This window comes from Suricata suricatta, chromosome 5 (assembly GCF_006229205.1).
Source record: "Suricata suricatta isolate VVHF042 chromosome 5, meerkat_22Aug2017_6uvM2_HiC, whole genome shotgun sequence".
In the NCBI taxonomy this organism is placed as follows: domain Eukaryota; kingdom Metazoa; phylum Chordata; class Mammalia; order Carnivora; family Herpestidae; genus Suricata; species Suricata suricatta.
Window position 1 is genome coordinate 118,827,150 of NC_043704.1, and position 26,394 is coordinate 118,853,543.

The 26,394-nt window shown below is 36.0% G+C and overlaps 1 protein-coding gene across 3 annotated transcripts in view; it reads left to right on the forward strand.

Moving 5' to 3' along the window:
• Positions 1-26,394, forward strand: part of XRN1 (5'-3' exoribonuclease 1) — a 109,494-nt gene that overhangs the window by 59,064 nt on the left and 24,036 nt on the right. For all 3 annotated transcript variants that reach the window (XM_029940121.1, XM_029940122.1, XM_029940123.1), the window contains 10 exons: positions 1,884-1,999; positions 2,514-2,660; positions 7,092-7,181; positions 7,694-7,829; positions 8,081-8,137; positions 8,271-8,403; positions 16,702-16,771; positions 18,919-19,126; positions 20,443-20,538; positions 25,548-25,656. In XM_029940121.1, coding sequence (XP_029795981.1) covers positions 1,884-1,999; positions 2,514-2,660; positions 7,092-7,181; positions 7,694-7,829; positions 8,081-8,137; positions 8,271-8,403; positions 16,702-16,771; positions 18,919-19,126; positions 20,443-20,538; positions 25,548-25,656 — 1,162 coding nt within the window. The remainder of the gene's footprint in view (positions 1-1,883; positions 2,000-2,513; positions 2,661-7,091; positions 7,182-7,693; positions 7,830-8,080; positions 8,138-8,270; positions 8,404-16,701; positions 16,772-18,918; positions 19,127-20,442; positions 20,539-25,547; positions 25,657-26,394) is intronic.

A 26,394-nucleotide genomic window follows, 5' to 3' on the forward strand; every position in this document is an offset into this window, starting at 1 on the left:
TGTAAACTGGTGCAGCCGCTCTGGAAAACAGTGTGGAGGTTCCTCAAAAAACTATCCATAGAACTCCCCTATGAACCAGCAATAGCCCTGCTAGGGATTTACCCAAGAGATACAGAAATGCTGATGCATAGGAGCACATGTACTCTTTACATGCTTTTTAAACTTTTACTCAAGCTTTCTTCTTTCTCTACTCGAATGTTCTTTTCCTTTTTTTATTTCAATGTTTGTTTATTTTGAGAGAGAGAGAGCATGAGCAGGGAAGGAGCAGAGAGAAAATCCCAAGCAGCCTCCACGCTGTCAGCACAGAGTCCAACGTGAGGCTAAAACCCACGAAATGTGAGATCACAACCTGTGCCGAACCAAGAGTTGGATGCCCCCCAACTGAGCCCACCAGACCTCTCTTTGCTTTTTAGTTTTTATTTTCTATAATATTTGTGATGATCTTCATCAATTTCAATTGTACCATAACTGAATATTTCTCAAAAGAAGTACTATTGGTATTTTAGATGGGACAAGTTTGTGTAAAATAGGACTGTCCTGTATATGACAGCATAGTTGACACTTTTGCCCCTTAGACACTAAGTGCTAGTAGCCTGTGCCAGTTACTATAACTGAATGCCCCTGTACATTTCCAAATGCTTCTAAGAAAAATAAGTGGGGGTGCCTGGGTGGCTTAGTTGATTGAGCTTCTGACTTTGGCTCAGGTCACAATCTCACAGCTTGTGAGTTCAAGCCCCATGTTGGGCTCTGTGCTGCCAGCTCACAGCCTGGAGCCTGCTTCAGATTCTGTGTCTCCCTCTCTCTCTCTGCCCCTCCACCACTCATGCTCTGTCTCTGTCTCTCTCTCAAAAATAAGTAAGCAATAAAAAATTAAAAAAGAAAAAAAAAGAAAAAGAAGTTATACTACCTGTGATAGAGAACCACTACCCTAACTCTTCCTATTTTAGGAAGCATACTTGATTTGTCTATATTATTTCTAAACTTAATAATGCTCTTGATGGAAAAACTATATTGTGTTCTTTACCAGCATGTTAACATATTTTAATAATGAATTTATATTATTCATACAACTAAAACATTTATCCATTTGGGGGCTCTTATAGACATATAAAATATGAATATAATTCATATGAATATAGCATATATAATCTGTGTAAAATATGTGTTATTATTATGTACATTATGTTAGGATTATATGGTAGTTTACCCTAGTTGGTACTGGTAATTTGCTTCCTGGTTAAAAATTTAATGATCCAATACTTTTTTTAATTTGATAATCTTCATAGTTTCTTTCCTTAAGTACACAAGTTAAGGTTACCTTCATTGACTGTATTAGCTATAAATCTATACATCTTATTTTCATATGATAGTAAGTATTAGGGGAAGTGAATATTACTTATGTCCATACATGAAGGATATTTTAAATTTTGCTCAGTAGCAACTATTTTGATGACATGCTCATGTTTTAGTTCAATGTAATAATCATCAATGCTTTATGTCCCAGGTACTTAACTAGACCCTACTTGCTTGGAATATGAAAATTAATATTTAAGAAGTAGTTCCTGCCTGCAGAATTTGCAGTAGAGTCTATTTACAGTAGAGTTTATTTCTTGAGACAGTTTCACAAATTGTATATTTCCTCCCCCTTTCATTCATCCTTGGGAATTCTGTCCTTTAAGGAGACAGAGGAGCAGAAAAATTCTGCCTACAAATCCTTTCAAAAAAAAAAAAAAGGGAAGTGGATCACTTACTTTTGAGAATCCTTATATTGCCACATTCCAATGGTTAGTGATGTCTTGATTATCTCCAGATTTTAAAGGTAAAGAAATAACATTTGATGCTTTGTGTTTCCATAATTGACCTTTTTGTTTTTATATTTAAAGAAATATTCTATAAAGTACAACCCAGGATATGTATTGGCCAGTCGTCTTGGAGTGAGTGGATACCTTGTTTCAAGGTTTACAGGAAGTATTTTTATTGGAAGAGGATCTAGGAGAAAGTAAGTTTATGTTAGAGAAATTTACTTAAAGTGGCAGAAAAAAACTAAATGATAAAGATAAACTGATTATTTTAGTATTTATTTTCTTTTATTAATTGCTCTGAATTTTCTTTAAAAATTATGCATAAATTCCTCTGATGGTGATCTTTCATCTAAATGGCACATGTTTTAGGTGTTTGGAAAGACAGTTCTTATTTTTAGCAACTAACAAATTGAACCTTGAAAAAAGGTATCAGAAGGTGTGTGTGAATCTCAATAATTTATTTCCCTGCATTTTCTTATTTCATTCTCTTCTCTAATTATGTAATCTACTTATATGCTTTGTTAACTTGGGTTTTGAAGCTTTCCCTCTAGTTTTTCAATTACTGCTACTTTGGAAATAACCATGAAAACTATAGAACAATCAAAACTAAGTTTTTCTAAGAATTGAAAGCAAAACTTTGTATTCTTTGAACAAAATTTTAAAACTCTTTGTGTGTGTGTGTGTGTGTGTGTGTGTGTGGTTTAAATTCAGCCCTCATGGAGACCATAAAGCAAATGTGGGTTTGAATCTCAAATTCAACAAAAAAAATGAGGAGGTACCTGGATATACTAAGAAAGTTGGAAGTGAATGGATGTATTCATCTGCCGCAGAACAACTTCTTGCAGAGTACTTAGAGAGGTAAGTGCCTAATAAGGTCCTATTAGGCTTCCCAAAATGTGAGAATGTAATAACTGTTTGCCTTTCTGATGTGAATTTTAAACTAAAAATATTTCCTTCAGTAAGATAGGACATATGTTACATATAAACCTAATTTTGTATCATGGAGCACCATAGCTATTAGCTAAAAAATACTGTATGTTATTTAAAATGAAAAACAATGAGAATTGGCTTTCTTTTATTTATTTTTATTTTTCTATTTTTAAAGATTATTTTACGTAATCTCTATACCCAACATGGGGCTGAAACCTACAAGATCAAGAGTTGTACACTCGACCAACTGAGCCAGCAAGGTGCCCATTGGCCTCCCGTTAATTAAAATTTTCCTTAATTTGCTGTCACAAATTATTCACTACTTTGCATATCTGTGTTAGTAATAAGAAGATTGGTATGGGTAAATAAAACAGCTCTTCATACAGTGGATTTTCCTGAGTCTTAAAACTTCAGTAATAGATTATCATCCTAAAATTATAGAATTGTATGCTGAAAGGGTCTAAGAAATCAATAAATCTCAGCTCCTCGTTATAAAAATGACAAAACTGTATGCCAAGTTTAAGTGAATTACTCAGTCACAAAGATTTTGAGGAAATACCTTTACTTCTGATTCCCATTTGAATGTTCTTTCCATTGTTCCACCAGTTTTTAAACTTGTATTTAAGTAAGGATCCTCATAGTAGTTTACTAGGGCTGCCATAACAAAGTATCACAATCTGGGTGGATTAAAACGACAGAAATTTATTGTCTCATGGTTCTGAAGACCAGAAGTCCAAAATCAAGATGTTTGGTAAGGCCATGCTTCATCTGAAGATGCTAGGAAAAGAACCATTCAGTGCCTCTCTGCTAGCTTCTTGTAACATTTGGTCTTAACTTGTAGGTGCATGATTCCAGTCCTCCATCTTCACATGTCTTCTCCCTGTACGTCTTCACGTCATCTTTCCTCTGTGCGTGTCTGTCCCTGTGACCAAATTCCCCTTTTCATAGAGACACCGTCATGTTGGATTAGAGCCCACCCTAAAGACCTCATTTTTATTCTATAACCTCTATAAAAACCCTGTTTTCAAACAAAGTCACATTCTGAAGGTAGTAGGAGTGGTACTTGAATCTAGCTTTTTTGGAAGGGAGCACAATTCAATCTCAGATTACCATCTGAAAATTTAGTTATTTCTTCTGTTCACTTCTGTATTTCTTTAAAATGTTGTATTTGCCCTACTTTTTCATGATTTTCAACTTAACATATGCATTGATTTCCTACCATGAAAGATGAAGCTTTAGCTCTTTTACTGCCTCCCCTTTCTATTTGCTCACCTCCCTACACATAATATTTCTTTCCCCTTTCACTATAGTTTAATAAATCTGTATTTATGGTTTACTTTAAGGTGTGGTAAATGGTCACAGCTGGGCCTTTAGAGTATTATGGTTGCATTTCCTTGTACACATTTTGGTTTCTATATCTTGTTTAATCATTTGCTTATTATCTGTGTTCTTATAACTAATTCAGCCCTAAACTCTGTGTCATAGCTGGAAAACTTCATATGGTCAGACAGATCAGGAGATCTCTCGGTTCCATTTTTCTTTTTGTAGACTTACTCCTAAAACCTTCTGTCTTCCTGCCTCAATGTAAACTAATTGTTTCTAGGGCCATCACACAGCTCTTGTTCCAGAGTTTCTCTTTACTGCCATCCTAGGAATTTCCCTTGATTTCCTGGCTTTCATATCTTACTTTTTCTGGTTTGTGTCTCCATTTTAATGGAGCACTTATTCTAATAGCTTCCTGAGAAAGCTTGCACATCTGAAAATGTCTTTATTCTTCCCTGAACAGACTTGATTAATAACTGGCCTGCATGTGGAATCCTAGATGGGAGATCATTTTTCCTCCGAATTTGAAAAGCACTTCCCTATTCTCTTCTTGTTTTCTCTGCTGGTGAGAAGTCCTGTGCCATTCTGATTCTGAATCTGTGTGTGTGATCTATTTTCAGTTTCTGAAATCTTTTAAGAATCTTCCCTTTACCAGTGCTGTTTTAATAATGTGATGATGTGTTGAGGCACCCGAGTGGCTCAGTCAGTTGAGCAACTGACTCTTGATTTCAGCACAAGTCATGATCTCACAGTTCATGAGTTTGAACCCTGCGTCAGGCTCTGCACTGACAGTGTGGAACCTCTTGGGATTCTATCTCCCTCTCTCTCTCTGTCCCTCTCGTACTTGCTTATGTGTGTACTCGCTCCCTCTCACTCTCAATAAATAAATATGAAAAAAAATTTTAATGTGTGCCTTGATATGCATCTTCTATTCTAAGAAAATTTTTTATATTTATTTAATAATTGCCTCCTTTCCATTTTTTCTGTTCTGTCTTTCTGAGACTTCTGTTAGATGATAGATCTCTGGGTTAATCTTCTTAATTTTCTTCTCCCTTCTCACCCATTTTCTTTATTGTTATACTTCTGTTCCACTCTGTGGGAGATTTCTTCAACTTTGTCTTATATCATTTATATCATCTAAAATTTCATCCTTATTCTCAGACATTCCTTTTTTATAGTATCTTATTCTTATAATGAATGAAATGTTTGATTTCTGTGAAGCTGATAATTTCAGTTTTGCTTATATTCTCTGTATTTTCTGTTTTCTCTGAATTGCTTTTTTTTTTTTTCTGTTTCATTTGATTGTTCCTTTCAGGTTAAAGGTTTTGTTTTTGTTTTGTCTTTTTTTAATTTGTTCAGTGGTTCTTTGATGTCTAATCATATTTAAGAATGAGGCACCAAAAAGGTGATTGCAAATGTAATGTGCTTTGGTGGGCTTTCTCAGGTGGGACGTTGCCATTTCTGCAGCAGACTTCCAAATATCACTACCTTTATGTGCATCTTTTCTCTTAGGCTGGCTACTTTTCCTAGAGAAGTATCCTCCAGCCTTTTCCTTGGAGAACAAATGTGAAGAACAAAACTGACTTCCAGTGTTTGGAAATTAACCAGGGAAAAGGGATCTTATTATGTAGTAGATACTACATCTGGAATGCTGCTGTCTGACAGCTCTCAGCTATGAGCTTTCTTCAGGAATTGCCTTGCAGAAGAGAAGTTATGTCTCCTTCCCACAACACCCACAGATCTAACACCTGATCTACAAGGAGGTGTAAAGACGCAGCCAACCTGATTGCCCCAGTTCAGGACAAGTCTAAAGGGCCATCCTAGTTCAAGATCTCTGTAGGACTGACCAAGGAGTTTTTTAATGATGGATCACAGCCCAACTTTTCCCTGTACCCCATGCTGCTTCGTTCCTTTTTTCCTTCCCTTCTACATATGTTGATTTCACAAGAACTCTGTGATAAACTTTGTGCATGCTTAGTTCCAGTCTCAGGGTCTGCTTCTTAAAGAAGTTACACTCCCTAGCCTACTTTCTAGCAACACATTGTGTAGTAGTTACACTTCTGTTAATTCCCTTTCATCTCTTCATGCCCCACCCACCCATCCATCTCCCTGTGCCTTATATATCTAAAACTAGAGCACCTCCTGTTCAGCCTCTCTGAACAACAAACTACAAAAAGGTCTTATGCTGGGGTGAAGGTGAGTAATCACATAATCATCTAACTGCTTATTATACAAAATATTTACCTAAAAGCCTACTAAACTTCACCCTGCCCATACTACACCATTACGATATGCCTAGAGCCCATAATTTCTGAGCTTTTGCAGACTTGCACAGTTTAAATCATCTTGCTTTTTGACTTCCCAGCTGGTGGTTTAAGGTACACTTTTTCCTTTGTTTCAGACCAGTTAATACTTAACCCATCCAGTTTCCAGTTTCTAAAATTTTGTTAACAATTCATATATGCCATCAGACTCTCTACTTCCCTTTTTCATACCTTTCTGGGTCTGTGTCTTTCTTTATACTTTACTCTTCTTGTAGTATGTAGGGAAGCGAGCAAAAATTAAGCACATGTATTCAATCTGGTATGTGTATATAAAATTCCTGAACTATTCAGAAAGCAAAGACATTTTGAGGAATATCAGAAGAAACTTTTAATGTATTTTAATTTTCTTGTTATAGGATGCTTCAGCTTTATTATGAAAATTAGAAAATAAACCTATAGATTTTTTTGTCCATTTATCATCTGTCAGTATGATTTGGGAGCAATTAGAGTTGGTAATTGAAGTTTATAAGTAACTAAAGTTTATTACAGTTTATGAATTGAATCACTTCTCCCTCAACTACTGAGAGTTTTTTGAGGGCCTATGAATATTTTCAAATTACTTAGTTCTCTATCCCTTGTTAATATCTGGGTAATAATCAGTCCTTGATATATTTTATAACTCCCCTTAGGATCCAAAATCATTTGATAGGAAGTTTATGTGAAGTTAGCTATATATATATATTCTAAACAGTATTTTTCTTTGTTTGGCTAGAGCTCCAGAACTATTTAGTTATATAGCCAAAAACAGCCAAGAGGATGTGTTCTATGAAGATGATATTTGGCCTGGAGAAAATGAGAATGGGTAAGCAAAATTTGCCTCATAGTTCAAATTAGTGGCTCTAGTGAAATGTATAGTAGCTAGTTTATCAAAAATTTTATTACTTTTGTGGGAAGGATTTTATATTTATAGGTATATTTTTGTTTGTTTTAAGATCTTCATATATTTTTATATCCCTTATATCAGTAAAGTACTTTTAAAATAATTTTGTTATTTTATTTCACTTTAAGTTTTATTTATTTAAGTAGTCTCCATACCTAATGTGGGGTTCAAACTCACAACCCTGAGATCAAGAGTTGCATGCTCTCCCGACTGAGCCAGGCAGATGCCCCAATATTGTTTTTTTTTTAAATTACTGAGAAGTAATTATGTCCATATTTATATTAGACTTATAGTCCCAATTAAGTTTAGTGATCATTATTTATATATTTGATGTCTTTTATAATTCACAGCCTTCAGAAAATATATATTAGGCCCTTTGCATAAACCCTCAGAAGGTTTTAATCAATGTGAAAAAATTATTGTTTTTAACTTAGGGCTGAGAAAGTTCAAGAAATTATTACTTGGCTAAAGGGACATCCTGTCAGTACTTTGTCTCGTTCGTCTTGTGATTTACAAATTCTGGATGCAGCTATTGTTGAGAAAATTGAGGAAGAAGTCGAAAAGTGCAAGGTACTAATTTTCAGTAACCAAGATGATTGATGAGATTTGAAGTTAAACAGACTATATATCATTCTACAAATAATTCATTCATGTTTGAGCCAAATAAAACATGAACTCAGTGATTCTAATTTATGTCTTATACTCCTTTTTTTAACTTTTGATTTTATTTTCCACACATTTGCCTTTTTATCAGAATGATGTTGTGCTAACACAATACTCGAAAAGCAAAGTTTAAATATTTAAACATTTTTTTTCTTCAGCAAAGAAAGAATAATAAGAAGGTACGAGTGACAGTGAAGCCCCATTTGCTGTACAGAGTAAGTTTCCTATCAAAGAATTCAAAGTTGTTTTTACTTTGAAAGTGTAGAAAGAACACAATGTTTTTGTTATAGTAATAGAAAAACTATTTCAAATTAGAGTTAATAATAATTAAAACTTTCTTCTCTTCAGCCTTTAGAACAGCAACATGGAGTCATTCCTGATCGAGATGCAGAATTTCGTCTCTTTGACCGTGTGGTAAATGTGAGAGAGAACTTTTCAGTTCCAGTTGGCCTTCGGGGCACCATCATAGGAATTAAAGGGGGTAATATCTCAGTACTTGGTGTATCTTCAACTGCATCTATATTGTAAAGTAAAAAAACAACAAAAACACAATTCAGTGTCTTATATCTAAGCAGAGAGCAACAGTGTACATATAGTTAACAGTACTGCACACTTAAAAATGATTCAGATGGCAAATTTTATGTCATGTATTTTTTATTAAAAAAAAGAAAAGTATATGAAAAAATGGAGGGAAAAGAAGAGAAGCAGCTAAGGATCTAAATGATGCCTCAGAGGGATGCCCGGCATGAGCTGCTTTGCAGCATAGATTCCCAAAAAAGTCAAACTAGCATGAAGGAGCATATTGGGTGCCAAGGGGTCAGAGTGTTGGCAGGACTGTCCTTTCTTATCTCAGGCACTCAACCTTTGTCTGATTGTTTGGGTGAGGAAGGGTAAGGGTCAGATGGGTGTGATGAAACAGCAACCCCCCTGCTGCTCTCTGCTCAGCCCCCTGCATCAGCTGTTCAAATACTGAGTTTATTGGATTGCATTCTAGTCAAGTTGTCTTGGGACTCTGATAAAGTAGCAGGTTCCTTTCTTCTGATAACTCCTATCAGTAATAGTGACTGCTTGGGATTTTGTCTTGAGAAGGATTTTAAAACTATATCTATGCTGAGTGGGAAAGAGCCCTGTCATTGATCAACCATGTCTGCCATGAACATGGAATACAAAGAGGAATATTTGTCATTACTGTCCTCAGCTGAGACCCCATCTCCATAGTCATCTTCCCTAAAGGGAACAATCCTCTTACCTTTTATAATCTTAATAATCTTTTGAGGAAATGGCCCCTCCCTCAGATGGGGAATAGGAACCTAGAAGGTGAGCTTTAAGCCTTCAGAAGAGGCTCTTGCTTCTTACTGAGCCTCACTTTCTTGAGTTGATCTTTCAAGTAAAAGTTTCAGGTTAGAAGGTACAGCTGGATGTTGGAGACTGGATGAGCTCTGAAGACTTGGTTTTAGCTGGGCAGTGAAGAACTAGGGATGGGGGACAAACATCCCTCCACTCCTACCAAAGGGTAGCATATCATCAGATATTATGTTAGGGTTTTCCAGAGAAACAGAACCAATAAAGTGGAAAGGGGTAGAGGAAGGGTGGAGAGAAAAAAAGAAATGGCGAGGAAGAGACAGAGTGAGGGAAAGAGAGGGAGGGTTAGTCAGTTCTCAAGTAATATAATAGACTCATTAATTTGTAGTTAGAATTCAAAACGTTATCATAGCTAATTATTTCACCCTACTTTGGCATTTTGGATAAATTTAATCTTGTCAGATATAGATCATTAGCTTCTCTGTCTCTATCTAAATTTATTGTACTGTCTTCCTCATATCTTGGTGTGACATCCATAATCTACCAAGTCAATCTCAGCCAGAGCCTTGGAGTCATCTTTGGCATCTCCATCCTTTTACTTACACAGGTCACAGACTTCTATCTAATAATATTTCTGTTCTCTACATTCTGTTCCCTTTATTAAATAAACTACCATGTTTTCAGATCTTCATGATTTTTTGTCTTATTGCAAGACCTTGAAAACTGCAAACTGCAAAGTTACCTCTTTTATTACCTCATTATGAATAATCTCTTTTTTTATTTATGAATATAATTTGTTGTCAAATTGGCTTACATACAACACCCAGTGCTCATTGGCTTACATACAACACCCAGTGCTCATCCCAACAAGTGTCGTCCTCAATGCCCATCATCCACTTTCCCCTAACTCCCATCAACCCTCAGTTTGTTCTCTGTATTTAAGAGTCTCTTTTTGTTTGCCTTTCTCCCTCTCTATTTTTTCCCCTTCCCTTCCCCCATGGTCTTCTTTTAAATTTTTCAAGATCCACATATAAGTGAAAACATATGATATCTTTCCTTCTCTGACTGACTTATTTCACTCAGCATAATACCTTCCAGTTCCATCCACGTTGCTGAAAATGGCATGATTTCATTCTTAATCATTGCCAAGTAGTATTCCATTGTATATATAAACCACATCCTCTTTATCCATTCATCAGTTGATGGATATTTAGGCTCTTTCCATGATTTGGCTATTACTGAAAGTGCCACCATAAACATTGGAGTACATGTGCCCCTATGCATCAGTACTCCTGTATCCCTTGTGTAAATTCCTAGTAGTGTTATTGCTGGGTCATAGGGTAATTCTGTTTTCAATTTTTTGATGAACCTCCACACTGTTTTCCAGAGCAGCCATACCAGTTTACATTCCCACCAATAGTGCAAGAGGGGTCCAGTTTCTTTACATCCTCGCCACCATCTATAGTTCACGATTTGTTCATTTTAGCCACTCTGACTGGCGTGAGGTGATATCTCGGTGTGGCTTTGATTTGTATTTTCCTGATGATGAGTGACGTTGAGCATCATTCCGTGTGTCTGTTGACCATCTGGATGTCCTCTTTGGAAAAGTGTTTTTTCATGTCTTCTGCCCATTTCTTCACTGGATTATTTATTTTTTGGGTGTGGAGCTTGGTGAGATCTTTATAGATTTTTGATATTAGCCATTTAGCCAATATATCATTTGCAAATATCTTTTCCCATTCTGTCGGTTGCCTACTAGTTTTCTTGATCATTTCCTTTGCAGTGCAAAAACTTTTTATCTTGATGAGGTCTCAGTAGTTCATTTTGCTTTTAATTCCCTTGCCTTTGGAGATGTATCGAGTAAGAAATTGCTGCAGCTGAGGTCAAAGAGATTGTTGCCTGCTTTCTCCTCGAGGGTTTTGATGGTTTCCTGTCTCACATTCAGGTCTTTCATCCATTTTGAATTTATTTTTGTGTATGGTGTAAGAAAGTGGTCTAGTTTCATTCTTCTGCATGTTGCTGTCCAGTTCTCCCAGAACCATCTGTCAAAGAGGCAGTCTTTTTTCCATTGGATACTTTTTCCTGCTTTGTCAAAGGTTAATTGGCCATACATTTGTGCATCCCATTCTGGGTTCTCTATGTATTCCATTGGTCTATGTGTCTGTTTTTGTGCCAATACCATACTGTCTTGATGATTACAGCTTTGTAGCAGAGACTAAAGTCTGGGATTGTGATGCTTCCTGCTTTGGTTTTCTTTTTCAATATTACTTTGGCTATTTGGGGGTATTCTCTGGTTCCATAAAAACTTTAGGATTGTTTGTTCAAGCTTTGAGAAGAATGCAGGTACAATTTTAATTGGGATCGCATTGAATGTGTAAATTGCTTTGGGCAGCATTGACATTTTAACAATATTTATTCTTCCAATCCATGAGCATGGAGTGTTTTTCCATTTCTTTGTGTCTTCTTCAATTTCTTCCATAAAGTTTCTATAGTTTTCAGCATACAGATCTTTCACATCTTTGGTTAGGTTTATTCCTAGGTATTTTATGGTTCTTAGGGCAATTGCAAATGAGATCAGTTTCTTGATTTCTCTTTATGTTGCTTCATTATTGGTGTATAAAAATGCAACTAATTTCTGTACACTGATTTTGTACCCTGCGACTTTGCTGAATTCATGTATCAGTCCTAGTAGCCTTTTGATGGAATCTGGTTTTCCATGTCATCTGCAAAAAGTGAAAGTTTGACTTCTTTGTCAATTTGGATGTCTTTTATTTCCTTTTGTTATCTGATTGCTGATGCTAGGACTTGCAGCCCTTTGTTAAACAACAGTGGTGAGAGTGGACATCCCTGTCGTGTTCCTGATCTCAGGGGGAAGCTCTCAGTTGTTCCCCATTGAGGATGATATTAGCTGTGGGCTTTTCACGTATGGCTTTTATGATGTTTTATGATGTTCCTTGTATCCCAACTTTCTTGAGGCTTTTTATTAAGGAAAGATGTATTTTGTCAAATACTTTTTCTGCATCTATTGCTCATATGGTTATTATCCTTTCTTTGGTTAATGTGATGTATCACATTGATTTGCACATATTGAACCAGCCCTGCAGCCCAGGAATGAATCCCACTTGGTCATGGTGAATAATTCTTTTTATACGCTGTTGAAATTGATTTGCTAGTATCTTGTTGCATCATGTTCATCAGGGATGTTGGCCTGTTGTTCTCCTTTTTTGTGGGGTCTCTGTCTGGTTTAGGAATCAAGGTAATTCTGGCTTCATAGAATGAGTCCGGAAGTTTTACTTTCATTTCTCTTTTTTGGAACAGCTTTAGAAGGATAAATATTAACCCTGCTTTAAATGTCTAGTAGAATTCCTCAGGCAAGCCATCTGGTCCAGGACTCATTTGTTGGGATATTTTTGATAACTAATTCAATTTCTTTACTAGTTATGGGTCTGTTCAAATATTCTATTTCTTCCTGTTTGTGTTTTGACAGCATGTGGGTGTCTAAGAACTTTTCCATTTCTTCCAGGATGTCCTGTTTGTTGGCATGTAATTTTTCATAGTATTTTCTAATAATTGCTTATATTTCTGAGGGATTGGTTATGATAATCCATTTTCATTCGTGATTTTATCTATTTAAGTCCTCTTTTCTTCTTGAGAAGTCTGGCTAGAGGGTTATCAATTTTGTTTATTTTTTTCAAAAAACCAACTCTTAGTCATTGGTCTGTTCTGTTGTTTTTTGGGGAGATTCTAGCTTTATTGTTCGTTTCTGCTCTGCTCTTTATTATTTCTCTTCTTCTGCTGAGTTTGTGGTTTCTTTGTTGTTCTGCTTCTAGTTCCTTCAGGTATGCTGTTAGATTTTGTACTTGGGATTTTTCTTGTTTCTTGAGATAGGCCTGGATTGCAGTGTATTTTCCTCTTAAGACTACCTTTGCTGCATCCCGAAGGGTTTGGATTGTTGTGTTTTCATTTTCATTTGTTTCCATATATCTTTAAATTTCTTCTTTAATTGCCTGGTTGACCCATTTGTTCTTTAGGATGTTCTTTAACCTCCATGCATTTGGAGGTTTTCCAGACTTTTTCCTGTGGTTGATTTCAAGTTTCATAGCATTTTGATCTGAAAGTGTGCAATTTTTTTATATTTATTATTATCAATTTTTTTCTATTTATTGAGGACTGTTTTTTGATCCAGTATGTGCTCTATCTTCAAGAATATTCCATGCACACTCGAGAAGAATGTATATTCTGCTGCTTTAGTATGAAAAATTTTAAATATATCTGTCAGGTCCATCTGGTCCAGTGTATCTTTCAGGGCCATTATTTCTGTATTGATATTCTGTCTAGATGATGTGTCCATTGCTGTAAGTGGAGTATTAAAGTCCCCTCCAATTATCACATTATCAATAAGATTGTTTAGGCTTGTGATTAATTGTTTTATATATTTGGGTGCTGCAGAATTTGGTGCATAAACATTTATAATTGTTACCTCTTCCCTGATGGATAGACTCCTTAATTATTATATAATGCCCTTCGTCATCTCTTGTTACAGTCTTTAGTTTAAAAACTAGTTTGTCTGATTTAAGTATGGTTACTCCAGCTTTCTATTGACTTCCAGTAGCATGATAGATGGCTCTCCATCCCCTCACTTTCAATCTAAGGTGTCCTCAGATCTAAAATCAGTCTCTTGTAGACAGCAAATAGATGGGTTTTGTTTTGTTTTGTTTATCCATTCTGATACCCTATGTCTTTTGATTGGAGCATTTAGTCCATTACATTCAGTGTTATTATTGAATGATATGAGTTTAGAGTAATTGAGTTATCTGTAGGTTTCATGCTTGTAGTGATATCTGTGGGCCTCTGTGGTCTTTGCAATGCTCACAGAGTCCCCATTAGGATCTCTTGTAAGGCTGGTTTAGTGGTGAAGAATTCCTTCCGTTTTTGTTTGTCTGGGGAAATCTTTATCTCTCCTTCTATTCTGAACCACAGGCTTGCTGAATAAAGGATTCTTGGCTGCGTATTTTTTTTATTCATCATATTGAAAATTGCCTGCCACTCCCTTCTGGCCTGCCAAATTTCCGTAGATAGGTCTGTTACTACCCTTGTGTGTCTACCCTTGTGGGGTAAGGCCTGTTTATTCCTAGCTGCTTTCAGAATTCTCTCTTTATCTTTGCATTTTGCCAGTTTCACTATGATCTGTCATGCAGAAGATCAACTCAAGCTAATATCTCAAGGAAGTTCTCTGCTCTGTGCTTCTTGGATTTCAATGTCTGTTTCTTTCCCCAGATTGGGGAAGTTCTCAGCTATGATTTGTTCAAACACTTTTGGCCCCTTTCTGTCTCCTTTCTTCTTCCATAACTCCTATGATATGGATATTGTTCCATTTCGTTGAATCACTTAGTTCTCTAATTCTCTTCGTGATCCAGAATTTTTTAATCTCTCTTTTTCAAAAGAAAAGCTTCATCTTTTCCCATAATTTTGTCTTCACCTATTTTCCCCTCTGCCTCTTCAGTTCTCACTGTCACCACCTCTGGTTTATTTTGCACCTCATTTACAGCATTTTATAATTCATCATGACTATTTTTCAGTTTCTTGATCTCTGCCCCAATAACAAGTCCAGCAATTAATCTTATGACTACTATTCTAAATTCTTGTTCAATTATATTGTTTATATCTTTTTCAAGCAAGTCTTTAGCTGTCATTTCTTCTTGGAATTTGTTTTGAGGAGAATTCTCCCATTTCATCATTTTCACTAGTTTTCTGCCCCTTATGTGTTTTAAAAGCTTGTTATGTGCCCTGCACCTGCAAGCACTATTATATTAATGAGGAGTCATACAGTGTCCAGGGCCTGGCCCTTTAGGAAGTGTTTTTTGGAGTGTGTTACTTGCTCTCTGTTGTTGTTACTTTGGTCACTTTATCTCCCTACTCATAGTGATGTTTTCAACCCTGCACTAGGTGTGCTTTGATTTGTTTGTTGAAGTAGCCCTGGAAAAGAAAACAAACAGAAAACAAAAACACACAAACACACACACCAAAGAAAACCTCAAAAACAAAAAACCGGAAATACCAGCTAGAAGTAAACAACAGGGTGGAGGCAGTGCTGATGGAAGAGCCTTTATCCCATACAAAGAGAGAAATAACAGGGGTAGAGAAAAAGAAAAAATAACAGTTGACCAGGCAGAGTAACTATATGGCTTAATACAGAGAGAGAAAAAAGGAAAATAAGATGATGTGGAACTTGTATCAAGAGAATGGATTAAATATGCCTTCTTAAACAAACAACCAGACTTACTGGACTAGATGAGGGAAGAGAAAAGAAGGAGAAAAGGAAGGAAGAATATGTCTCTATAGTAAGAATTACCTGGGGGTAAAAAAAAAGAATTGTCGAGAATTAAAACAGGCAGTCCAACAGCACTGGTCTGGAGGAAAGTCTGTCTGGTCTGTTATTGTCAATCCCGCTCCAGAAATACGCAGTTACCAGGCATGGAGGGGCGTGGTTTGGTCCAGGCAGGTCCTGCCTTCCCTGCGGGCTCCGCTGTCCCATCCCTGAGGCCCCACCTTAGTGATGGGGAGAAAAATAGTGACACCCCATTCTCTCTTACACAGACCAGGTGTCCCAAACCACTCTGTTCAAGGCGTCCTCATTGTGCCAAGGGCACAAACGAGGTGGTTTGTCCCAGTCCATCAACTCCTTGCCCTGGCACTTGGCTGGGATTCAAACTCCCGTTCTGTGCGCCCTGATCCTGGGGGAATGCCACTCTCTGACTGGCGGTCACAGGCAGGCTTTGTCCTATCCCACAGCACTCCAGAGAGAAAATTGCTTTCTCCTACTGCCAGTTGTGCCCTGACCTAGCCACCGAGCCCGGGGCTGGCGCCTCTCTTCCCCAGGTGTGCAATCCAGGGCAGCCTCCCCGGACCAGAGAAAGGCCCTCAGTTAGAGATTTGATCTTTCTCCATCCTGGTCAGTGGATATTCTCCTGTCCAGATACAGTCCTATGCTTCCCCAGCATCTCTTTCTCTTCTTTTGTCTCTCTGCAGAAGGGGATCACTCCCCTCATTCGTTTTCTCTCTCCCAGTTCGCATTCACGTGCCTGTGGCCCATCAGGTGGGTCCCTGGAAGCGACTATCTCTTTGCTTCCTAGACTCTCGGAGTTCAAAGTCCTTTAGCTTCAACACTGTTTTGTTTGAGAGAGGAGGGAACTTTGGATCACCCTACTTCTCTGCCTTGTTGGCCCCTCCCCTTATTATGAATAATTTCAAACAGACAAAAACAGAAAGAAAAACATAATCTCCCCAAAGCATCAAATTTAAAATATTATTTTACTTTAAATTAATACCAGTAAGATAATCTGTGAATTTATTTATTTTTTATATAGTGTATTCCCCTGCACTATTTTTTGATAATTGTAATTAATGTTTCTCAGAGTTCAGAAACTTATATGCTGATTTTTCATTATATGATTTTTAAATCTCTTTTTTTTAACAGCTAATAGAGAAGCTGATGTACTATTTGAAGTATTATTTGATGAAGAATTTCCTGGAGGCTTAACAATAAGGTTTGTATTTCATGATGATAATTATACTTTTTAATATGTCTATGTGGCCAGTGGACTTTACTATACTTGTTTATTTGTAAACATTTTGAATTCCTCTTATGTGCAAGACATCATACTTGCTACCAGAGAAGGCAACAGTAAGATAGACATGATTTCTACTTTCATAGAGCTTTCATTTTATGGGGGGAGATAATTGTGTAACTGATTATAATATTAATTATTTAATTAAAATGTGTAAAGTGCTGACAAATGATCAGGAAGAAGAAATAACACATGCAACAAAGGACCTATTCAGTCATTCAAAAAAAAAAAATGGAAGTGTGTCTGAACTTCAGGATTAGAGTAAGAGAGAAAAGCCAAGAACCACACTGCAGGAACTTATAAGCCAACTTTGAGGACATGTTAAGATTTTCGTATCTTGGTCTTCATCCTTAAAGTAATGTGAAGTTATCAAAATCAGAGCTATGACATAATCAGATTTGTATTTTAGTGGAATTGTGGGTGCTCAAGGCAGACTGAGGTGGTTTGAGGAAGCAGGATATTGAGCTGACCCTTGAGAAGTTTGACCATGAAGGATAGAAAAGATAATTAGAGGTTAGCAGGTTTAAAGGAAGAGGACTGGGTTTTTTTTTTTGTTTAAATCAATATGCATGAGTTTTATTTATTTTGGGGTAGCACTGATAGAAAAATATATGGGAAAAAGGATTATGATAGAATGAAAGGCATATGGAATGGGTTCTCTCACTTAACCTTTATGTTACCTTGAGTAGGTAGTTAAAAGCATTCTGACCCTCAATTCCTTCATTTATAATGAAGATACATACATTTTCCTGTCTCCCTTCTAGAAACTAGCTGGAAAACTGAACTGAATTTAGCTTAGTTTCTTTTTCTCCTCTATTTTGACTAATTAGTGACTAATTAAATAAAAAATTATTACTCTTGTTTGGCCTCTTGTTTTTAAGTAGGCTCCATGCATGGAGCCCAATGCAGGGCTTGAATCCATGACCCTGAGATTTGAGCTGAGATCAAGAGTTGGACACTTAACCAACTGAGCCACCCAGGAGCCCCTTGTTTAGTCTCTCTGCATAAAATCACAATTGTCGGTCCTTTTCCAAGTAACCCTTAGAATGCTATTTGTTGTTGTTTTGCAACTCAAATGTGCCTGTTTCTGAAAGACTTTACTTTCTGCAAACTTCAAATGCAGCAGCAGAGTCTGGATCTTATATCTGATTTTATTTTTCATGAAAATGTTGGCTCACCAGTTATCTTAGCCCAATAACTTTGAGGATACATTTTTAAGATAATTAACTTTTTATTCTTTTTTTTCAGAGGCACTGGATTTCTTTACTAATAGAGAACTATATAAAAGATTACTTGTATATTCATTTCTATAATTAGAATCTTTAAGTATAGTTCTCATGAACATATTTTCTACAAATCATATGAAGGCTTGTCATAAAAGAATTCTACTTCTCCATCATCTCATAATATAAGAAGATTATATTCTTAGGAAAAGTTGTAATAGAGTTAAAACTTTGACAAGACTTATTTTAATATCTAATATTTTTGGCATGACTAGGAAGGAAGGAAATCACACATACTTCTCTGTTAAGCCTTCCTGGATCCATAACTTTAAGATGGGAAGGTGAGGATAAAAAAGGCCTACACTCAGAAATTGACCAGGACACAAATGTGATCAAAGTTAACATTTGCCCTATTGTGTAGGGAGAGCTGCACTGAGAACGATGCCACATTTGGTTAGCTCCTGGTCCTTCTTAAACCAAACTACAACCTAGTTTTTAAAAGAGGCTTCACATTTAATTCATGAATTTTTAGAACTTAGATATTTTGTTGCCAGCCTTCTGAGAGCAAACTAACACACACACACATCCCTTGCACACAAGCACACTTGTCGAAGATGTGTTTCCCCCACTTGGTAACACTAAGTAGTCTATTCAGAAACTTTTCAGAAATGTATCATCTTATAAATTAAGATCTTTCTTTGGTTTCAGATTCCTCTACTGAATTTAAGAGCAATGTTTATGAATTCAGATAATGGACTGACTGTCTACCCAAAAATAATTTGATTCTTCTGTACCCTAACACATTTAGTATTATTTCCTCCTGAAATAATTGTTTACTTTTAGGTGCTCACCTGGTAGAGGTTATCGGCTGCCAACAAGTGCCTTGGTGAATCTTTCTCATGGGAGTCGCTCTGAAACTGGAAATCAGAAGTTGACAGCCATTGTGAAACCACAGCCAGCTGTGAATCACTATAGCTCAAATTCATCAATTTCATCTGGGCATCTGGGAGGCCTGAACCATTCCCCCCAATCACTTTTTGTTCCTACTCAAGTAAGGCGCGTCGTCTTTTGTTTCTTTCTGCCCCCTTACAAATCACAGACAGATTTTGTAAGTGAAAACATAATTTGACTTCGTTTTTTAAAACGTTTTGGCTCAAATGAATTTGTTTTAAGTTTATAGACTGATAAAGTTAAAAGATTACTAAAGAGAGCTACTGATGGCATTCTACTCTGTTATAAAATCAGTTACGTTAAAGAAGAAACACATTTTTCAAATATGAGCTTGATAATGTCTGTTTTGTTTTCATATATTTACTTATGAAGCTAACATTTCCATTTTTTCTTATATAACTCAGATGTTGTATTATATCTGCTATGAAATAACATGAATTTGAAAGATTAACGGAGAGAATTACATTTATCAAAAGCCATTTTCAGATTTCTACTATACAACTCATGGGTGATTTCCTTTATCTTTCTGGAGACAAAAGTTGAATTGTTTTGTGAGAGATACTTAACCGTATTCCATGTCTCCAAATCTTTATCACATTTTTAAAAAATCTTAACCTCACTTTAATCCAAGTAATATGTGTTCATTATAACTAATTAGAAAATACAGATAAGGAGATAATAGCAAAGGAAATAGAAGCAAAAATTCTCTCAAATTTCATAGGTAACCACTATTCAATTTTGGTACATATTTTTTCAGAGCTTAATCTGCACAAAAATCAGTTCCCCATAAGTAATAGCTGATTTTTTTAATCTGTTAGATTATTTTTATGTAAGAGGAAGATTTTAAGAATAAAATCATTAAGTATTAGTTTGAATGAGATAATATATCAGTACATTGGAAGACCAAAAAAAAATCTATTGGTAGGGATATTGATTTAGTATAATCCATAGCATTTGTCATGCTTTAAATACTTTTCAGCTGGGATGCCTGGGTGGCTCAGTCGGTTAAGTGTCTGACTTTGGCTCAGTTCATGATCTAACAGTTTGTGAGTTCAAGTCCCGCATCAGGCTGTGTGCTGACAGCTCAGAGGCTGGAGCCTGCTTTGGATTCTGTGTCTCCCTTTCTCTATCTGCCCCTACCCCACTTGTGCTCTGTCTTTTACAAAAATAAGGAAATAAACATTTTACTTTTCAATAAAACCATTCAAAACCAATTACATATGATGAAGACCACTTTCATTCCAATAAATATTTTTATGATTACTGAGCTTCAGAAAAAAAGAACTTAGATTTCAGATAATGGAAGTTAAGATACTGTCTACCACTAATTAATTTTAATGAATTAATTTTATTTTTAATATGAATCTTAATTTTTCTGTGTTTCAGTTCCTTAAGAAATGTTTTGTATTTTTCCAGGTACCTACTAAAGATGATGATGAATTTTGCAACATTTGGCAGTCCTTACAGGAATCTGGAAAGGCTCGGCACTTTCAGCCAGCTCTACAAGAGAAGGTTAGTGTACCTTGTTTGATGGACATTTAATTTTCAAAATACATCAACAGGGTGTCTAGGTGGCTCAGTCAGTTAAGTGACCAACTCTTGATTTCAACTCAGGTCATCATCTCATGGCTCATGGGATCGAGTCCCACATGGCGCTCAGCGCTGACAGCATGGAACCTGCTTAGGATTCTTTCTCTCTTTCTCTACCTCTCTCATGAGATCAAGCTCTCCCTCTCTCTCTCTCAAAATTTGAAAAACAGCAACAACAAAATTTACATTTCTCTTTTGGGTATGTAATGACTAGTTTTCTCCTGAAATCTCATAAAATAGAAATAATGCTTTTTATCACAAATATTCAGAATTCTCTTCAACCATATATCAAAGTTTTTGGACTCATAAATGGGAATATAGATAATTTTTCATTAAATCAGTTTTGGATCTTATTTTAGTTGTTTGCAAAATCATAATTGTATTTTAAATTCAGCACAGACCTTGGGACACCTGGGTGGCTCAGTCAGTTAAGCATCCAACTTCAGCACAGATCATGATCTCACAGTTCATGGGTTCAAGCCCTGTGTCAGGCTCTCTGTGCTGACAGCTCAGAGCCTGGAGCCATGTTTGGATTCTGTGTCTCCTTCTCTCTCTGCCCCTCCCCGCTCATGTTCTATCTCTCTCAAAAATAAATAAGCATTAAAAAAATTTTTTTAATAAATTCAGAGGCCTTAATGGCACTTATTAACTTATTCATTTTCACTTGAATGTATAGCTTTATTCTGGCAGTTGGTTGTCTTAAATATGAATAAGGAATTTCATATTCCTTGATAGAGATTAAGAAGAGAAAAGAAATTCTGCTAAAAAAAAGTAGACTCAAACCAAAAAAAGGGGAAAATATAAGGAATACATTTCTACAACACTTTTGGCCAAGTTATTGACCTATCTTCTAAGCTTAGGTCAAGAGGGAATTTTCTCTCAAGTTGATAAACCAGTAGCCTACACCATGAAGGCCTCTTTTATTCCAATGTCCTCCAATAATGGTGGCATTATGAGAGTTTATCACAGTAGAGAGTAGAAAATAGCAAGGGAAATGATGGTAAAATAAACATAAAAAGTGAGAGTGACAAAATACACAGGTTTCCTCTGCCGATAGCTATTACAAATTTTGCTTATCATCTGTAAATACTTTCTACCTAAATATAATCTATATCCAGATTTTCAAACCCTCTTTTCCTCTCTAATTTATTTGATTCTGCTAACCACTCATTCTTTAGAAGTGCTTCATTATCATTTATTCATTTCATTGATTTATTCAGCATGTATTTATTGATTGCCTATCATATGCATTGTTCTATACAATGAGATATAGCTGTAAACAAAACAAAAATTCTGATCCTCAAATATCCGTATCCTTGGGAGGAGAGGACAATAAATAAATAAGTAAATTATATGGTATATTCAATAGAAATATTTCAGGAAGAGTTCAGGGAAGGAGGATAGAAAATGTTGGCAGGAGAGTTAGAAGCAAGGTTTTGCAGTTTTAAATAGAATTATCAAGTAACATCTGAGTAAAGATTTAAATGAAATGAGGAGTAGGGTATGTGGATGGATACTTGAAGGGAGAGGATTCCAGACACATTCAAAGGCCCTGTTGGGAAGACAATTCCAGGTGTACTCAAGGATGAGAAAAAAGACCATTATGGTTCCCAGTCAATAGGGTGACTTGCAGGAACTGTAATTAGAGAGGTGACACATCAATATAATGCAAGAGTCTCTGGGTCATTAATAAGGACATTGGTTTTTACTCAGTGAGATAAGAAATCATTGAAGGCTTTTGAGCAACAGAATGACATCTGATTTATATTACAATGGGATCATTCTTTCTGTTCTCTTGAAAATACAATGTAGAAGAGTCAGAATAGAAACAGATTAGTTAAGAGACAACTAGAATCATCAAGGTATAGTTGATAGTGATTTGGACCAATGCAGTAGGAGCCTGTGAGAAATGGTCAAATTCCAGGCATATATGGAATGGATTGCCATCTTATGACAAACTGGATATGGGGTTAAAAAAAGAAAAAGTGGGCTAAAGAGTGTAACTCTTAAGGTCTTAGTAACTAAAAGAATAGAGGGGCAGTAACCTAAGATGTGTAAGATTGCAGGTCAAGTAGGTTTGTGGAAGATCTAGGGTTCAGTTTTGGTCATGGTGAATTTGAGGTCTATATTAAACATTTAAGTGGAGATTAAGAGTTAGAAATTTGAGTGGAAATGAAGAGTTGGACATTGACTTTGATAGTTATGGAGGATGTCCAAGCTAGAGAAAGAAATTTGGCATGTATTTATATATTTAGCTATATCCAAGGAAGTGGATGTAGATAGAGAAGAGTTCTAATAACTTAGCCTTAGGGAATTCCATCCTTAAAGAGTCAGAGAGATTAGGTGAACCTGACAAAGAAGACTTGAGAAGGAATGGCCAATGAGGTAGGAAGAAAACCAGTAAGATGTGGTATTCTAGATACCAAGTGAAGAATGGAGGTCAAGTAGAATAATCAACTGTGTCAAATGCTGGTGATAGATCAATTAAAATGAAAACTGAGAATTGACCATAGAGTTTTGGCAGCTGAGGTCATTGGGAATTTTGGCAAGAGCAATTTCAAGTAGAGTGGTAGGGGTGAAATATGAAGAAGAATAGATTTAAGAGAGAAAGGGAGAAGAAAAATTGGAGACAGCAAATATAAACGATTTCTTCAAGGAATTACACTCTAAAAAGAAACATTATGCTGAATCCCCTCTTGCCTTTCACCATGTGTTCAACTTCTTTATTAACCTCTATTTGTCCAGCCATTCACTGGGCACTGCTCCCAAAAACTGAACAGCAGTTTTTTTTCTTCCCCGTTTTGCCTTATTGTTTGGTGATATTAGCTCTTACCTCACTGCTAATTACCACTCAATCTATGTGATCCATAACTCTCAATCAAGATATAAGCCAATATCTCCAACTTTCAAGAAGACAGGTAGATGGATACCCCACCATCATCTCAACCTCATGGATATTTTAGAATTGACCTCACCTAAAGTTTCTTCTCTTATCCTTATTTCTAACACTACCATTTCCCCAGGCATATAATGTAATAAGCACGGAGTAAAAACTTTTTCCTTTTTTCCTCTTTTTTTTTTTGCAGTGAGACTCCAAATCACTTTATTTCCTGTCAGTTCCCACAACTGGACCTTAGATTGTTATCCTAAGCCTAGGTTAACCTCCCGTCTGTACTTCCTGCTTCTTATCTCTTTCCTTTTTAGTCCTTCTTACATAGTACTGTATGATGCATCTTTCCTAATGATCTTTCCTGATGATCCTTTCACAAAACTGTGTGGGTGCAGTGGCATAATGGGGCAAAATATCTAATTAATAAGAGCTTCTGGGTTTGAACTCAGCTTATTCCCTGAGAACTGTGGTATGATAAATCTGGTACCAGGACTCAAAATCAGGAAATCAGATTTGGTGACTCAAATTGAGCAACTCTAACTTTCTTGATCCTATGTGGCCTTGTGTGTAAAATTAAGACACTCGACTTAGATGACCTCTTTTCCAGCCCTAAAACAATATTATTCAAATATTCTAGAATGTATAGGGCTCCCTCTTCAGCACTAGTGGAATTCATCCTCAACTGAAACTAATTTCTAGACCTTCTATTATCTAATTCTACCTAATTCTTATATAAAGTATATCCAAATATTAGATAAAATGAAAGTAAGATTGGTCTGTTTACTTCCTTTTCCCACAAGTAGATAATTCCCACTTCAAGTTATATGTTCTTACTGTTCCTTCCACGTTCCTCTCTCAACGACCAAAATTTCCCTAGATCTCAGTCTACTAATAGACTAAAATAGTCATGTTACTACCTATTTTCCTTGAGATGGAACTCAACACTTGATATTATATTTCCTCAGAATTGTCTGCACACAGTTTCCGTTATTAGGTGGTATTTCATTATTTATACCAGCTAAACACTCTAATGTATTTCCAAGAAATATAAGATACCAAGTATATCACTCACATTCATGAAGCATTAATAAGCAGCCTGGTTTTCATCTAATGACCAAATTCTAGACAGTTCAACATGATTTTTAAAAGAGTATTCAGAGTGCCTGGGTCATTCAGTCAGTTAAGCATCTGACTCTTGGTCTCAGCTCAGGTCTTGACCTCAGAGTTGCAAGTTCAAGCCCCACATTGGACCCACGCTGTAGGCATGAAGCCTACTTTAAAGAAAATTTTTGAAGAGGCGCCTGGGTGGCTCAGTCAGTTAAGCCGCCTACTTCAGCTCAGGTCATGATCTCACAGTTCATGAGTTCGAGCCCCGCCTTGGGCTCTGTGCTGACAGCTCAGACCCTGTAGCCTGCTTCTGATTCTGTGTCTCCTTCTCTCTCTCTGACCCTCCCCACTCACTCTGTGTCTCTCTTTCAAAAATAAGTAAATGTCAAAAAAACCCAACTGTGGACTTTAAGTAATAATGATGTATCCAATTTAGTTTCATTAGTCGTAACAAATGTACCACTCTGGTTGGGGATGTTGACAATGGGGAGTGCTATAATGTGCGGAGACCAAAGGTATATGCAATGTCTCTTTATCTTTCTCTCAACTTTGTTTTGTACCTAAAACTGCTTTTAAAAAATCTTTAAAAATATAAATAAGTAAAAATAAAAATTTAAATGTCTTTGAAAAATATATAGGCCTCCATTGGCAAAATATGAGTAACAAAGAGCTTTATGTAGACACCAAATAGAATAACCAAAAAAACTGTACCCAAAACTAGAATATTTTCTAAGTAAACTTATGGCATACTTTTTTCTCCAAAATGGTACTATGAACATGAGTTTCAGAGTTAGAGCTCAAATATCAGCTCTCCTATTATTGAGTTCTACAGTTTGTGTAGTACTTTGAGCCTCACTTTGAACCTTACTTTGAGGAAAAGTAGTTATAATATTAAGAGTTTATTTAAATCATTTATAAAAATTTTAACTTTCAGGTTGCAGTTCTACCTCAAGAAATAAGTCAAGTAATTCAACATCATAAATGTGGCTTTACTGATAACAGTGTTAAATGTCAGCAAAGAAAACATGAGCCTCACAAAAAATGTAAGTTTAAAGTTCAGAATATACTTATGATTCTCACTGCTTTTTTAAATTAATAATGGTTTTATTGAGTTATAATTTACATACTGTAAAATTCTGTTATTTGAACTATTTGATTTTTTTTGGTGTTTTCACAAAGTTGTACAACCTGTGCCACTATCTAAATGTAGGACATTTTTATCACCCCAAAAAGAAATGCCATACCTTTATGCAGTCCTTCCTCCAGCCCATGACAACCATCAATTTACTTTCTCCTCTATGGATTGACCTGTCTGGACATTTCATATAATGGAATCATAAAATTTGTGACTTTTTGTAACTGACTTCTTTTACCTGGCATAATGAACAAAGGTTCATCTGTGTTGTAGTGTATATAAATACTTCATTCCTTTCTTTTTTAAATTTTTTTATTATTTTCTATGGCTGAATAATCATCCATTGTATGCATACTACATTTTGTTTATCTAATCATTCATTAATAATAGACAGTTGGGTTACTTCCACTTTGAAGCTAAAATGAGTAATGCTGCTGTGAATATCCATGTACAAGTTTTTACATGAATGTATGTTTGCAATTCTCTTGGATATATACCCAATTGAGCTGAAATGCTGAGTCATATGTTAACTCTATGTTTAACTTTTTATGGAACTACCAAACTGTTTTCCAAAGTGGCCATACCACTTATATTCCCACCACCAATATATGAGAGTCCAGTTTCTCTGCATCCTTCATAATACTTT